Raw genomic sequence first — 13381 nt, 5'->3', positions numbered from 1 at the left:
ATAATCACATTTAATGGCAGATTGAGCAAGTTTGACGGTTGACCGAGATAACGAATCCAACGGGTCAACACAATTTTTCAACAAAGGGTCATCATGTGGCAAAAAGAAAGCCCATTTTCGTCTTGTTTACACTCATTGCTCGTGTTTATGAGCTTTTTAACGAAATCCAGTGTGACATTTGGTGACATACCGCCTATTATTCCCACTAGATTGGGCTGATATAATAAAGAACCTTTAATAGAATTCTTGCTGCTCATTGAAGCCAAATTTAAACCAAAGTTGTGTTTAGATGCGGGTTTGTTGCCTCTTTCTGGCACCGGGGTTATGTTCATCTTCGTTTTATGTATTCTTTTTGGCTTATTCAATTTACCGAGCAAATTCGATGGGTAATTTAATGGACGGAGGAACATATTCACCTTCTATTGCAACTGTTTAAGGTAAAAGTTCACTATCAAATATGAACATTTATAATTCAATAACCAAAAGCAAGCATATTTAGAAGAAAAAAAAACCAATAAAGAAGAAGACCCACCTTCAAAATTTGCAAAGTCTGGAATCTTGATGTCAAATGAGCTTCAAGAAACCAACTTCAAATCAAGAAAATCTTTGTGCTTTTGGGTTTGATGAGATTCTTGAATTATGCACCAACCATTAAGAGAAGAATATCACAAATGAAGGTGTGGAAGGAATCTTCATTCTATCTTCCAATTTGCAAAGAAAAGTGTTGGTGATCTGTCGAATCCTCAAATCACTGGTGACGTCAAAAGGATCTCGCTGACGTTGTAATGCCCCAGTCTTCGTCCTCTACAAAAGAGAAAACCATTAGCCTCGTCACGGAGGGCCCCGGGAGGGGGATCCGTGACCAAGCTCCGGCGTGAGAATAAGTAAACTTGCCGGAGATAAAGGAGAAGCCTATTCCGACGAGTATGATTGCCGGAATATTCTCTGTGGTGTGGATACTGATAAGCTAGTTATTATATCGGAATTTAATGAGGATGTATGTGGTGTGGATACTGATAAGCTAGTTACCTTGTCCCTTAAGGATCGAGGCATACCTTCCTTGTATAAAGGAAATGGCTTATCTCCCTTGGTAAATAGCACCTGAACGATCTAACGGCATTCTGCCGTCTTTGGGGGACTCAGACACGTGTCTGAGTCCCAACGGTCGGATCAGAGGCTTCAATTAATGAGGCCAACTTGGTTCTACTAGGTTTCCGGCGACCTCTTTCTCTTCATCTATCAAGCATTTAATGCTTGGCAGTATTCTTGGATTCCTTTCTTTAGTTTCCCGCTCATTTTATATATACAAGACCCTTATCAAAAAGAAGTATTGACTTTGGGCTTTAGCGATTGGGCCCAGACGGTTAGAGCCCAAGACGGGTCGTGTTGGGTTACCAACTGCCTCGTTGTCATGATCACTAAAAAGTGTAGAAAGTGACTAGAAAACAAAAGAAAAAGGAACATGTGTTTTGTTGGCTTGTTAATATCTTACAAATTGTGCATGGGTGTGGTAGGTTTGCAAGGTCTAATGGGCCTTTCTAAAAGATCAAGAACATCTCATTGCAAAAGATGATACTTGTGAGGGAATGCTAGTTAAATAGTTACAATGAGTTAGTAGCAAGTTTTTGAAAACCAGTAAGGGAGAAGCCAACCCCAACAATTCTTCAATAAAAATTAACTCGTTCACTCAAAATTGCGGTTTTATCTGGTTCCACTCCTTTAGCTAGTAAACAAACGAACTATTACTCTACTTCAATTCTCAAAAAAACTAGTTAGTTACAATCCGCTCCTTAATATGTGAATGTGTTTATCCCCGGGTTAGTTTATGTGTCGTTTTATATATAGTTTGCTGTACAAGGAGTTTAATAAAGGCACAAAAACTTGCATCAAATATGGTCCTACAGTTAAAGTTTGTATGTTATGGTCATCTTTTTCAGATTATATGCTTAGTAATATTAGTACAACGAAATTGATGATGTAAAAATCATTTTCAAAAGGGCATTATGAGACATGAGTTATTCCATTGTTAGCTATACACCAAGAAATATTTTAGGAAAATGACATGTCACACAATAATACTTTTGAGACCAATTCATTGGTTGCCAGTTTTGTCGTGTTGTGACAAAGTGGCTCGATTGGACTTCATTGGAGTGGTGGAGATTTATTATCATTACTACTTTATTAAAAATAATTGTTTTATTAATATTCATATTATTAAAATAGAAGGGTGCAAGTTGTTTGGGTGGTACCCTCATTCATAATTGATTGGAAAAGTAGAAGCGTACAAATGTTTGTATATCATTCAAAAACTAAAACTTTTAAGAGCGTCAGATTGATATTGGGGGATTAGGATCAAATAAAAAGGATCCTAATTGTAAGAAGTGTAAGAAGGATTTATAGAGTGACAAGTGTCCAATAACTTAAAAAACTCACTACACAAAAAAACCCCACTACAAAAAAAAAAAAAAAAAAAAAAAAGACCTTAAACATTCACCACCACCAAAAACCTAAACCCCCCCCCCACCCACACATCACCAACCCTAAAAAAAAATATATATATATATATATATATATATATTTTTTTTTGCCGAGGGGGTGGGGGTGGGTGTTTAGTTTTTTTTTAGATTTTTTTTAGGTTTTTGGGGGTGGGGAGGGGTTAGGTTTTTTTGGGAGGGGGGGGGGGGGGGGGGTTAGGTTTTTGGGGGTTTTTTTGTGAGGTATAGTTTTTTTTTTTGGTATAGTTTTTTTTTTTTTTTTGTTTTTTTTTTGCTCGGGGGGGGGGGGGGGGGGGTTTAGGTTTTTGGGTGGTGGTGGGGTGGGGTGGGGGTGGGTGTTTAGGTTTTTGGTGGTGATGTAGTGGGTTTAGTTTTAAGTTATTAGACACTTGTCACTTTATAAATTTTTCTTACACTTCTTACAATTAGAAGCCTTTGTAGAATAACTTGACCCTGATATTGGAATAGGAAGTTGTATCTTGGTTGTATGAACAATTCAGAAATTTGCTTCAATGTTATGTGGGTACATGAAACTTTATATAATCTTATATAATCTCATGAAGTATATAGAACCTAGATTTCAATTTTATATAATCTCATCAACAAATTCTACGACCCAAACACTTTGACAAATAGAATCTAAATTTCAAATTTAAAATAATCTCGTGAACTAAACGCACTCTTAGATTAGATGTAAGGGCAACTAGAAGTAGGCATGTAGCTACCCTAAAGGCCTATTAATAATACGCCAACATTGACATGTTAAATACGCATAAAACTCATCGAAATTCAACTGCCATTTAATTATCGGGTGCTTTTCATTATCGTTTGGTACGACAACACATCGATGGTTACGTACAACTGTGTAAGATAAAAGCAGCAGAAACAGAAATGAAATTTGGATGCTTTTGTGACCTTTCAGCTCATCTAAGGACCAAACTCCAATATACACATCACACCAAATTTTATAATAACAATAAGTACGGAGTACATATGGCCATGTGACTCTCAGATTCGATCACTAGGTACGCATCTCTATGCAATTATTGCATTCTGTGTTTATAATTGCAAATATTTTCATTTGTTCATCCACCACTCAAACATGTGGAACAATCTTCCTTCTGATTTGCTATCCAACGTGTTCTCCTACCTCCCTCCACACTCCTTGGCACGTGCCATGGTCACATGCCGCCACTGGCACGACTGTGGCCGGTCCACCACCAGCCGCCACCAACACCCGCCATGGTTTGTTGCCTTACCCACCCGCACCCGCAACTTGTGTTTTGTTCATAACCCAATTGAGAGCACTTGGCACCTGCTCGGTTTGAAACATGTTCCTAGCCTCACCCGGCCCGTGTCCACTATACCAGGACACGGGTTAATTCTGTTTAAATCGACTGGCAGCGTACCCGTACAGCTGTCGGTGTGTGACCCGTTCACTGGTCGATTCCGCCACCTTCCCCAGCTGCAGAAACCAAGGACTAATCCGGCAGTGGGAGTCATAGAGGTTTGTCCCAGCAGGTGTAAAATCTACGTGGCGGGTGGGATGTCCGAGGCGGAAAGTGGTGGTGCCGCCTCATATGAACCAACGTTAGAAATGTTCGATTCCAGAAGTGATAACTGGACGATTATAGGTTCCATGCCGGTAGAATTTGCTGTGAGGCTTACTGTATGGACCCCAAACGAGAGTGTCTACTCACGTGGGGTCCTCTACTGGATGACCTCAGCCCGCGCATATAGTATAATGGGCTTTGATATGAGTTCCAACAAATGGAAAGAGCTCAATGTGCCAATGGGTGACACACTCGAATTCGCAGCCATGGTCCCACGAGACGGCAAGTTGGCGGTTATCGGCGGGACCCATGACGGAAATGTCTTAGTTTGGGAGCTAGGAGAGGATGATAAATGGAATGTTATTGAAAGAATGCCAGCCGAATTAGGGAAAAGATTTGTTGGTGGCAGTACAAAGTGTGTGGGAATTGAAGGAGGTGTGTGTTTATACAAGGAAATTGCTAAAGAAATGGTCATGTGGAGAAGAGATGGAAATCACAAGAATAAATGGGAATGGTATTCGATTGAAGGTTGTAATCAGATAAGCGGAAAACGATTAGAAAATTACCCGATTAAAGGACTATTTCTTCATCCAAATCTTGCTTGTTCTTCTTCATTCTTTTAGGAGTTGCAGTTGTATATAACAAATAAATGCTGCAAACCCAGAATGAGTCAAGTGTTCAAGATGAACCTGCCAGAAGCTTTTCTACATTTCAATACATGATTACCATTTTGTATATCGTTGTATAATACTATAATGTAATTATGTGGTATTTCAATTCGTGCATAAAGAGAAAACTTTTGGTTATCAATGTTTTAGACCAGTTGAGCACCTGTGGCAAAACGGGTTACTTTTTATGCACAGGTCAGGTTGACCCAAAACATTTTTATGTCAATATATGTACAGTTGCATATAGTGGGCCAATTATGATTACAAAATTATATTACCTCAATAGTAGTTTACTTTTTTTAACGAAACAATTTGACCCGTTTCCATTTTAGTTAACCAATTTATATTACCAGTTTGACCCATTAGGGGTAAACATAACCCAAATTGATCCAATTAACATGTAAGGGGTCAGAATTGTCACCTCTTATTACTTCAGGATTGACTTTAACATAATATGCTAAACAATACAATTTTTTATTAAAATCTATCATTATTTAACAAACAAAAGGCCATGTCCTATAATTAGCCAGAATACAAAAAAAAAAAACATACACTTTTACATAACCCATGAAAAACAATAATTTCAGCAAAGTGTAGTGTAGGCAGACATCTTGTAGAGAAGTTGGAACCAGCATTAAGATGGGGTAATGGTTGCAATTAAAAGGACTGAAATTTAAATTTACCCATTTGCCTTCATAGGTACCTTCTTGCAAGTGCTCGAACCTTTGTATCAAAATGTGAAGAAGTAACACGGGATCCTGGTAGGTAGAGAGGATTCAGAAGAGTCTGCAAAGAGTTATAAAGTAACTAAATTAACAAAAACCATTGACATTGAAAAGTCCATACACATCAAAAGTTTCGAACACTTGCTAAGGTGAAATGAACGGAAAATGAACTTGCCTTTATATAAAGCTCATGGACCTCCTGAAAGAAGCTTTTGATTCCATCATCATTACGGGAGTCATGAAGCAGCATCAATCGTGTATGTATAGCTTGAGTCAAGCAAAATCAAACGGAAAGATGATAATACGGATTCATAAAATAATACCTTAAAGAAACGGAAATCACCTAACATAACCATTGAGCAATCACAAAAGTAATTTTTGTCAACAAAAAAATAAAACAAGGATATGACCAGCTGTCACGTACACAGACACCACCAAATCATTGAACCTGTCAATTGCTTTCAGAAACCTGAAAGCAGAAATAGTTGAAACAATATTACATGAGCACGTTTTTCTTGATTGAGCGTTAAAAAGAGTGATTATGAAATCTTACATAGCACTTGTTGTCCAGGCAAGATCCTGTACAACATCCAAAGCGGCATGAAGAATAAACTGATGCTGATGCGCAGCTTCTTCTTTCTAGAATGACATTGCAAAATACGAGTTTTCAAATCAGTATGTGTGCTTGAAAAAATCTCAGAAAATACAAATTCACAACAGAATAGAATTTTCTATGCCCATACATGGTTGTACAGGTTTATATTATATCTATGAAAGAAAAAGAAACATCATTTGACATATGGTAACAGATTGGTAAAATCCAAAAGTGATATATTAAAGAAAATCATACTTTCGGAGCAGTCCCAACTTCAGCCTCATATATAGGAATGTCATTTTTGCTAATGATCATAAAACAAGCTGTGCTAGCCATTTTGGTCCACTAGATTATACGCGTGTCTGCAACAATAATCTAAAGTAAGTGTTCCATGTATGATAAAACACATTTACAAACCAAATAAATAACATCCAAGAAGTCACCTAAATTTTATCACATGCATATTAACTATGCAGTTAATCCGGTAAAATATCGATATTGGTCAAGAACGATATTTGAGATATCGGTAATTTTAATATAATGCGGAATTTATATATATAGCAATTTAACACTAATAATTCAGTGATATATCGGTCAAAAATCGGTTATATCGGTCAATATCGCCGATAACATCGGTACCGATATTCTGACCGATATTTTACCAGGGGACCGATATATCAAAGATATTAACCGCATAGCATATAAAGAATCCCTTTGCACAAATAAATTTCACAAATACAAACTTAATCCTAAAATTCAAACCCTAACTTAACTAACTGAAAACAAAAACCACAAATCAGGTGCTGGAACAACTCTATTTTAGTTGTACAGTCTAGAGTTCAGATACAATTTCGTAAACACCTCCACAATTTGGTAAAATAAAAACCCTAACCAATAGCAATGCTTTTATATAGATCGAAATATCCGTGCAGATCCCAAAGCAGTTACAGAAACTCAACAAAAGGAAGCATCAGGCAGATTATTATGATAAAACGTAACAAAACCATAATACGAGCCCTAATGATGATGATATGAAGTGCATTATACAGAAATTAATTGCAATATATACATGTATGTTGTGTTATTATTAAAAGAGAACGATAGGAATACGTACAGCGTAATCTGATCGGAGATCTCCGACGGAGCAGTGACGGAATGCGGTGGAGTGTAGACGTTTCTCCGATCCGTTCGGATCAACTAATCAAGTACAGGTATCAAAGTTTTAGTTTGAGTTTTACCCCTGTACTTTAACTTAACTGTGTTATGACCCCTTAAGTCTGTAGATAATAATTAATAAAGAGTTAATTACTGTTTTCGTCCCTGAGGTTTGTCAAAAATAACGGTTTCAGTCCATTAGTTTAAAAATTGCAATTTCAGTCCATTAGTTTCATTTTCGTAACCATTTCAGTCCACTAACTTAACTCCATCCATTTATTTTGTTAACTTTGGGTGAAATGACCAAATTGCCCCTGCTAACTTAACAAATTGTAATAAAAAATGCAGTTCACAGGATTCGAACCCAAGACCTTTGATTTTGAAAACAACCACTCAACCATTGAGCCATGTATTAAGTTTGTGATTTACATCATATTGTTTTCATTTTGATAATTGCAGGCTAATTGCCATTTCACCACCTTCAACCTCTGCAACTTACACAAACCCTAACCTAAATCACACAAATCCTATAGAGTTCACACAAATCGGAGCTCGTCGGAGATCGAAGTTTACGTCAGATCGAAGTTTACTGAAACTGTTATTTTTTAATCAAAATTTAAAAAGTAATAAAAGTGTTTTAAAAATATAAACTTCATAGTTGGCCTACAAGAACCCAGATCGATCAGCAAAACAAAAACTAAATATCTTTGAATTCGTTTTCGTTAATTCACAGCTTGGTTTTATGTATAAAACGAATTGACAAGGTACCGAAAGAAACGAAAATTATACCGAACACATAGCGATTCGTCCGACGTAAACTTCGATCTCCGGCGAGCTCCGGTTTACACCGAGGCTTCGGGGTTCCTACGGTGAACTTCGAAACAAGGCGAAACGACTTCCGTCAATCCCCGTATATCTCCGGTACGTCGGAGATCTTTCCGGCGTGGTGTTGTCGAAACCGAGAGGGCGCGAGTGTCCAATACAGTTTACGGATTGTGGTGTGTCGGTTGTTGTGTGGTGGGTTGTTAATGGTGGTGAATGAAAGGTTTGTGGAAGATGATGAATAGGTTTAGGGAAGAAGATGATGAGTAAGCTATGTTATAAGAAAAACAAATTGAATTCATTCACAATCTTAATACATGGCATATTGGTTTAACAGATACCTTTCAAAGCAAAGGTCACAGGTTCAAAACCTGTGACTAGCCTTCTTTTTAATTTAACCATAGGGGTAATTTGGTAATTTCACTCAAAGTTAACAAAATAAATGGATGGGAGTTAAGTTGGTGGACTGAAATGGTTACGAAAATGAAACTAATGGACTGAAATCGTAATTTTTAAACTAATGGACTGAAATCGTTATTTTTGACAAACCTCAGGGACGAAAACAGTAATTAACTCATTAATAAATGTCAAACGGCTGGTCCCAAGTTACTACCGTAAATCAAATCTTTAAAGCCTAATCGTGAACACGGGATGGTACATATTTTAAATCAGCTGACTTTCTTCAGTCTGGTTGTTTTGATCGGTTTAGAAGGTTTACTCAATTAAAAAGTTAAAATTTTCAAACGAGTTTGATGAATGTTTAGTAATAGCGCTTGTAATGTTTAATCGTTTTATTCAAAATAAATTAGACTTTTAGTTTTAGTAGTAGTTTTTCTCTATCGCTTTTAATATAAAACATGCTAAATCTTAAGAGTTTTATATTTAAAGCCTTGTGATTAGAACAAACACGAAAGGAGCAGTGCGTTAGTGCTACTTCAGTGATTTTCTCTAGAGGAGATCGTCTGTTCTTGTTCGTGACAAAATATCATGTGTGAGTCAGGGGTTTTATCATTGTGGGTCTGTGGGCACTGGGTTTCTTTAGAATTAGTGATGGGTCGGGTCACAACCGTTGTCTACAATTACGAGTGTAGGTGGCCTTTTGCTAATGAGTATAGATGAATTACGAGCGTTGGTGACCTTTTGCTAATAGCTAACAATAAGAGTTCAAAGAACTAACAATTAAGTTCATTGAGTACCTAATAAGGTTACTATTTATAGAACTCCAATGGTTACTATTTATAGTTAATACTATAGAAACATACTTGTTTTAGTTACATGTTATTCAAATTTTGGCTTGTTCACCAATATAAATCACAATAGCAATGTGACAAATACCAACTTTTACTATTATTGTCGAGGGTAATTTCATTTTATCGAAGAGTAACTCACTAACTCCACATGCTCCTACTAAACAATTGAATAAGTTTTGTCTCGATCAAAATGTTGTAAAATATTTACTTCTATGCTAGAATTAGATTGTGAAAGTAAAAGTTGTCACTGGATAAGTTGTTGTCAGTTTGGACTATTAGTAGTCCAATTTGCCTTACTCTCATATAAAAAAAAGTCTGAATTATTAGTTCTCTCTTATTATATAAGTTAGAAGGTACAATAAGAAATAGAAACCACAAGCAACTGAAGTTGAGGTTGTCAATTACTACTAGTATTAAAATATAATTCAAGTTATTTCAAATTTTGTACTAACCTGCACGTAAACGAGTACAAAGAGTATAAATTAATTCATTTGATTTTTCAGTAAACTATCATTTTCGTTTATATGGTTTGGTTATCTTCGTTACTTTCCTCCATTTTAAAATATTTTCACCGGTTTCAAAGTAATCATTTATGTTTGGCTAAAAAGCTTAGGGATGTTTTTTATGATGTGTTCATATATTTAAAAAAAACATATATACCCTTCATTTAACCGTTAGTTATTAAGGTGGATGAAAGCTCATGAGCTAGTGGTATGTTGTTTGCCTTTCTCCAAAAGGGATATGAGTTCAAATTCTTACAAGTACGAGATTAGATAGAATGTAACTTGAAAAAAAATGGTGTTCAAATAAAAAATAAGTGAATAAAAACATCAAACTTTTTGAAAAATAGTGTAACTAACCATACAAAAAATAAAATGAATAAAAATAACGAAAGAGACGAAATCAAAACCATGAAGACGAAAATAATGAATAAAAGTGACGAAAGTGAGTACACCAACTCTTGATCAAATGATAGATTACTCTTGATTTGTTGGAGCGTTTTTAGTAGGTTCGTATTGATATTTTTAATAAACTTTATACTATACATTAAACCTAAAATTAAAGATTATACATTTTTACTTTTAAACTTAAATAAAGACATTGTCACATGTTCGGCAGTTGTTTTCAATTCCGCAGTTGACGAGTTTGAAGACCAAGCAACAAAATCTTGTGGTGGTGGAAGGTTTGTATCTCTCTTCTTTTGAGAGATGCAGGTTCGACTCACACTTGGTGCACAGTGAGGCACTGGTGGGCAATGATAAGAGACCCAGGAAAACCTAGGTTGAATCCTTGAGCAAACGGCTTTTACTGGTAATTTAACCGTCGTGCCTACAGACGCGTGGGTTACTGGATTTTTCCCGGAATTGGTGGTGGACTCGGATAACTCTCAGAGTACTCCGTTTGTCTAGTAGGTGCCCCGAGAATGCTCGGGATTGATTCTGTTGACCGTTAAAAAAAATAATAAAAAAAAATCTTGTGACCAAAACGATGAAATGGGTTGGGTTTTATGCGTTTCAAGAAGATGAACATTCATATGAAGATTTGACCATTTGTAAAATCAACAACAAAAAAAAAATATAGAAATTAATGGTATGTAATTAATTTATTTAAGAACACTCAACACATAAATATCACAAACAACAAAACACTACATAATTAACATTAACACCTCTAAATCGACCTTAAAGGTTACACCTTACAAAACACAAACCATAGTCCAAAAACATAATGAAATAACCATAAGACCATACATGCTTACATCTGAACAAATGTTTGAATTTGTTTCTGAGGAATAATAATATCTAAGTTTACCCGGGAGCATGATCGGACCATTTCTCCGGCAATAGGGATGACCGGCAGGTTATCACAGTTGCATATCTCGATCATGAACCCATCTGGATCATGAAAGAATAACTGGTCCACGTAGATTCCACCTTCTTCTACTCGTTGTCTCTTGTAAACTATTTCCATCTCCTTCAGTTTCTTCTCCACTGTCCCCATGCTCTCACACTGTTGTTGTAATCACACATTTCCAACTTTAAATTATTTATTATATCAAAACTAACATTTATTTATTAACAAATCCTTATCAATTTCTTAAGGCCAACCTGGATCATGTACAGGATGGGTGAGCCACTTTCCGGTGGCTCAAATATTTTATTTAATATATATATAACTTTTTTCTTAAAAAAAGGCTAATAATTATATTATATATATTATATAAAATATAGTGTCAGGCAAATTATGATTCACATAAACAAATTACACTTATGCCCGCGGTTCAAAATTACGATTTTGCCCTAGTTTAAATTTACACTCTTGCCATCGTTGTAACCTTTGACAAATTACGATTTTACCCAGTCAAGATTACAATTCACCCAATTCAAAATTATAGTCTTGGTTTTATTAAATTCAAAGCCTAACTAAATAACAGTAAAACAAAATCATATTTAGTTAAATTCCCGAGTTAACTTAACGAGGGAAAAGAAAAATGAGAAAGGAAAAAAAAAGATATATTTCCCTATTTCCTCCCAAATTGGAAGAAAAAAAAAAACTAAAGAATTTAGCCAAGTTTTTCTTTCGTTTACTTTCTTTTCCTTCCTTTAATGAAACTCGAGAACACGACATGTTTTATTCTCCTTTCTTTTCCTTCCTTAAATGAAACTTTAAAACACACAATATTTTTATTTTCTTTTTGTTTTTCTTTTCCTTTCATTAGTAAACTCTGAAACACAATGTTTTCCCCCCATTTCTACTAGCATAAAACACCTGAATTATCTAGTATTTTTATTGGATGGCCTAGTAAGTTGGTTACCTGGAAGGATATATGATTATCTTTGGGGTTTATTTCGCTTTTCTTGGACATGTTTTCCGGGTTTTCTGATTGCAATAGATGAATCCCAATTCCAAAGTTAAACAGCCTGCAAATAATCAATCAACAACAACATGAGAATCTACTCGACATTCTCAAAACGTAAATTCAACTTTTACTCGAAATTGGGTTATCAAATTACCATGCACCGTCAAAATCAAAAGAACCAGGCCTTCTGATCGGGACGAATCCAAGAACGTTCGTATAGAAATCTATAGATTCTTCGACCGATCGGCATACTAGCGAGATGTGGTTTATCGACTTCAACTGCAGAGGGTTTCCAGCAACTTCCTTCATTATTTTCTGACGATCAAAAACAAGATCAGAAAGAAAGATTGTTGTTTATTAGGGTTGATGTGAATATTAAACAAAGTGGGTCACAGAAATCTTCGACCGATCCACAAAGATTCAAAAGATGGCTGGCAGTGAAGTGAAGGGGAATAATGGTTGGTTGATGTGGAGAGTTAAGAGTAGAGGTGAGCTTATTTATAGACTAAAAGATTCAGTAAGCTTCTGGTCTTTTCCTTTCCACGTGTCAGTATAGTCTAAAAGTTGACACGTGGTTCCACGTTGCAACCATTTATGTGGGCCAGGCACACCTCATTGTATATAGTCTATCTACGCTTAACAAAATAGTAAAATACAGCTTTAAATATTAGGTTTTCGACTAGTGGGATTAGATAACTTAAAAGAGGGTGTCTAATTTTATGTTAGATGTTGCATCAATGATTTCGGGATTAGGTAAACGGGTCGGGTTAGGTCAGGTCGGTGTTTCGTCTTGAATTGAGCTATGAATATAAAAAAGGACCCTAGGCAGTAAACCCTATGAACTATTCTTCGACAATCAAGTATGATGTAACCCCGTACCTGGTTTATGATTGTACGGATATCATTTATGAGAATAAGGTCGAAGTGGGATGTAGAAAAAAAATATTGCTTGATCGGAAGGAATTTAGGAGGATGGAGAGTTGTCACGAGAAGACTTGCCTATCATATAAGAGGTATCTGTTAGGCCATTTATCTAGTACGATGTGCTTTTTGACTTGTTGGCTACGTTATGCTAGACTTATACTATTGGTTGGTTTCGTAATTTTTCTCTTATTGTTACATTTTCATAAAGTGTGTAGTGTGTATGTATATATATATATATATATAGGGGTTAGTTAACATACAATTAGCCTTAACGTACGATGCATACGTGAGGAGAATCCCGCATGTTGATACCCATAAATCTCGTATGTGCAAA

General features: G+C 35.8%; 3 protein-coding genes across 3 annotated transcripts; 1 reads left to right on the top strand and 2 right to left on the bottom strand.

Moving 5' to 3' along the window:
* The first annotated feature begins 3356 nt into the window (after positions 1-3356).
* Positions 3357-4858, top strand: LOC110880078 (F-box/kelch-repeat protein At5g15710). Its single transcript, XM_022128639.2, has one exon. The coding sequence runs from the start codon at positions 3598-3600 to the stop codon at positions 4669-4671; it is 1074 nt and encodes a 357-aa protein (XP_021984331.1). The 5' UTR covers positions 3357-3597; the 3' UTR covers positions 4672-4858.
* Positions 4859-5159: 301 nt separating this feature from the next.
* On the bottom strand, positions 5160-7296 carry LOC110880079 (transport protein particle 20 kDa subunit). The gene is made up of 6 exons (XM_022128640.2): positions 7151-7296; positions 6292-6398; positions 5995-6080; positions 5849-5910; positions 5617-5702; positions 5160-5502 (listed from the first exon to the last, which is right to left on the bottom strand). Exons 2-6 carry the CDS (start codon positions 6370-6372, stop codon positions 5410-5412), a joined length of 408 nt encoding a protein of 135 aa, XP_021984332.1. The 5' UTR covers positions 6373-6398; positions 7151-7296; the 3' UTR covers positions 5160-5409.
* Positions 7297-10865: 3569 nt separating this feature from the next.
* Positions 10866-12590, bottom strand: LOC110880080 (metallothiol transferase FosB). Its single transcript, XM_022128641.2, has 3 exons — positions 12278-12590; positions 12079-12184; positions 10866-11273 (listed from the first exon to the last, which is right to left on the bottom strand). Exons 1-3 carry the CDS (start codon positions 12430-12432, stop codon positions 11019-11021), a joined length of 516 nt encoding a protein of 171 aa, XP_021984333.1. The 5' UTR covers positions 12433-12590; the 3' UTR covers positions 10866-11018.
* Positions 12591-13381: the final 791 nt, after the last annotated feature.

This window comes from Helianthus annuus, chromosome 9 (genome assembly GCF_002127325.2).
Source record: "Helianthus annuus cultivar XRQ/B chromosome 9, HanXRQr2.0-SUNRISE, whole genome shotgun sequence".
Taxonomy (NCBI): domain Eukaryota; kingdom Viridiplantae; phylum Streptophyta; class Magnoliopsida; order Asterales; family Asteraceae; genus Helianthus; species Helianthus annuus.
Note: the sequence above shows the minus strand (reverse complement) of the source record. Positions and strands in the feature narration are given on the sequence as shown.

Coding starts and splice junctions, on each gene's coding strand:
- LOC110880078 (XM_022128639.2), top strand. CDS start 3,598: ATGTGGAACAATCTTCCTTCTGATTTGCTATCCAACGTGTTCTCCTAC.
- LOC110880079 (XM_022128640.2), bottom strand. CDS start 6,372: ATGGCTAGCACAGCTTGTTTTATGATCATTAGCAAAAATGACATTCCT. Junction 5,911..5,994: donor GCCTGGACAACAAGTGCTAT/GTAAGATTTCAT, acceptor TTCTGCTTTCAG/GTTTCTGAAAGCAATTGACA. Junction 5,503..5,616: donor TCCATGAGCTTTATATAAAG/GCAAGTTCATTT, acceptor AACTCTTTGCAG/ACTCTTCTGAATCCTCTCTA.
- LOC110880080 (XM_022128641.2), bottom strand. CDS start 12,432: ATGAAGGAAGTTGCTGGAAACCCTCTGCAGTTGAAGTCGATAAACCAC. Junction 12,185..12,277: donor TTTGATTTTGACGGTGCATG/GTAATTTGATAA, acceptor GATTATTTGCAG/GCTGTTTAACTTTGGAATTG. Junction 11,274..12,078: donor ATAATCATATATCCTTCCAG/GTAACCAACTTA, acceptor TTACAACAACAG/TGTGAGAGCATGGGGACAGT.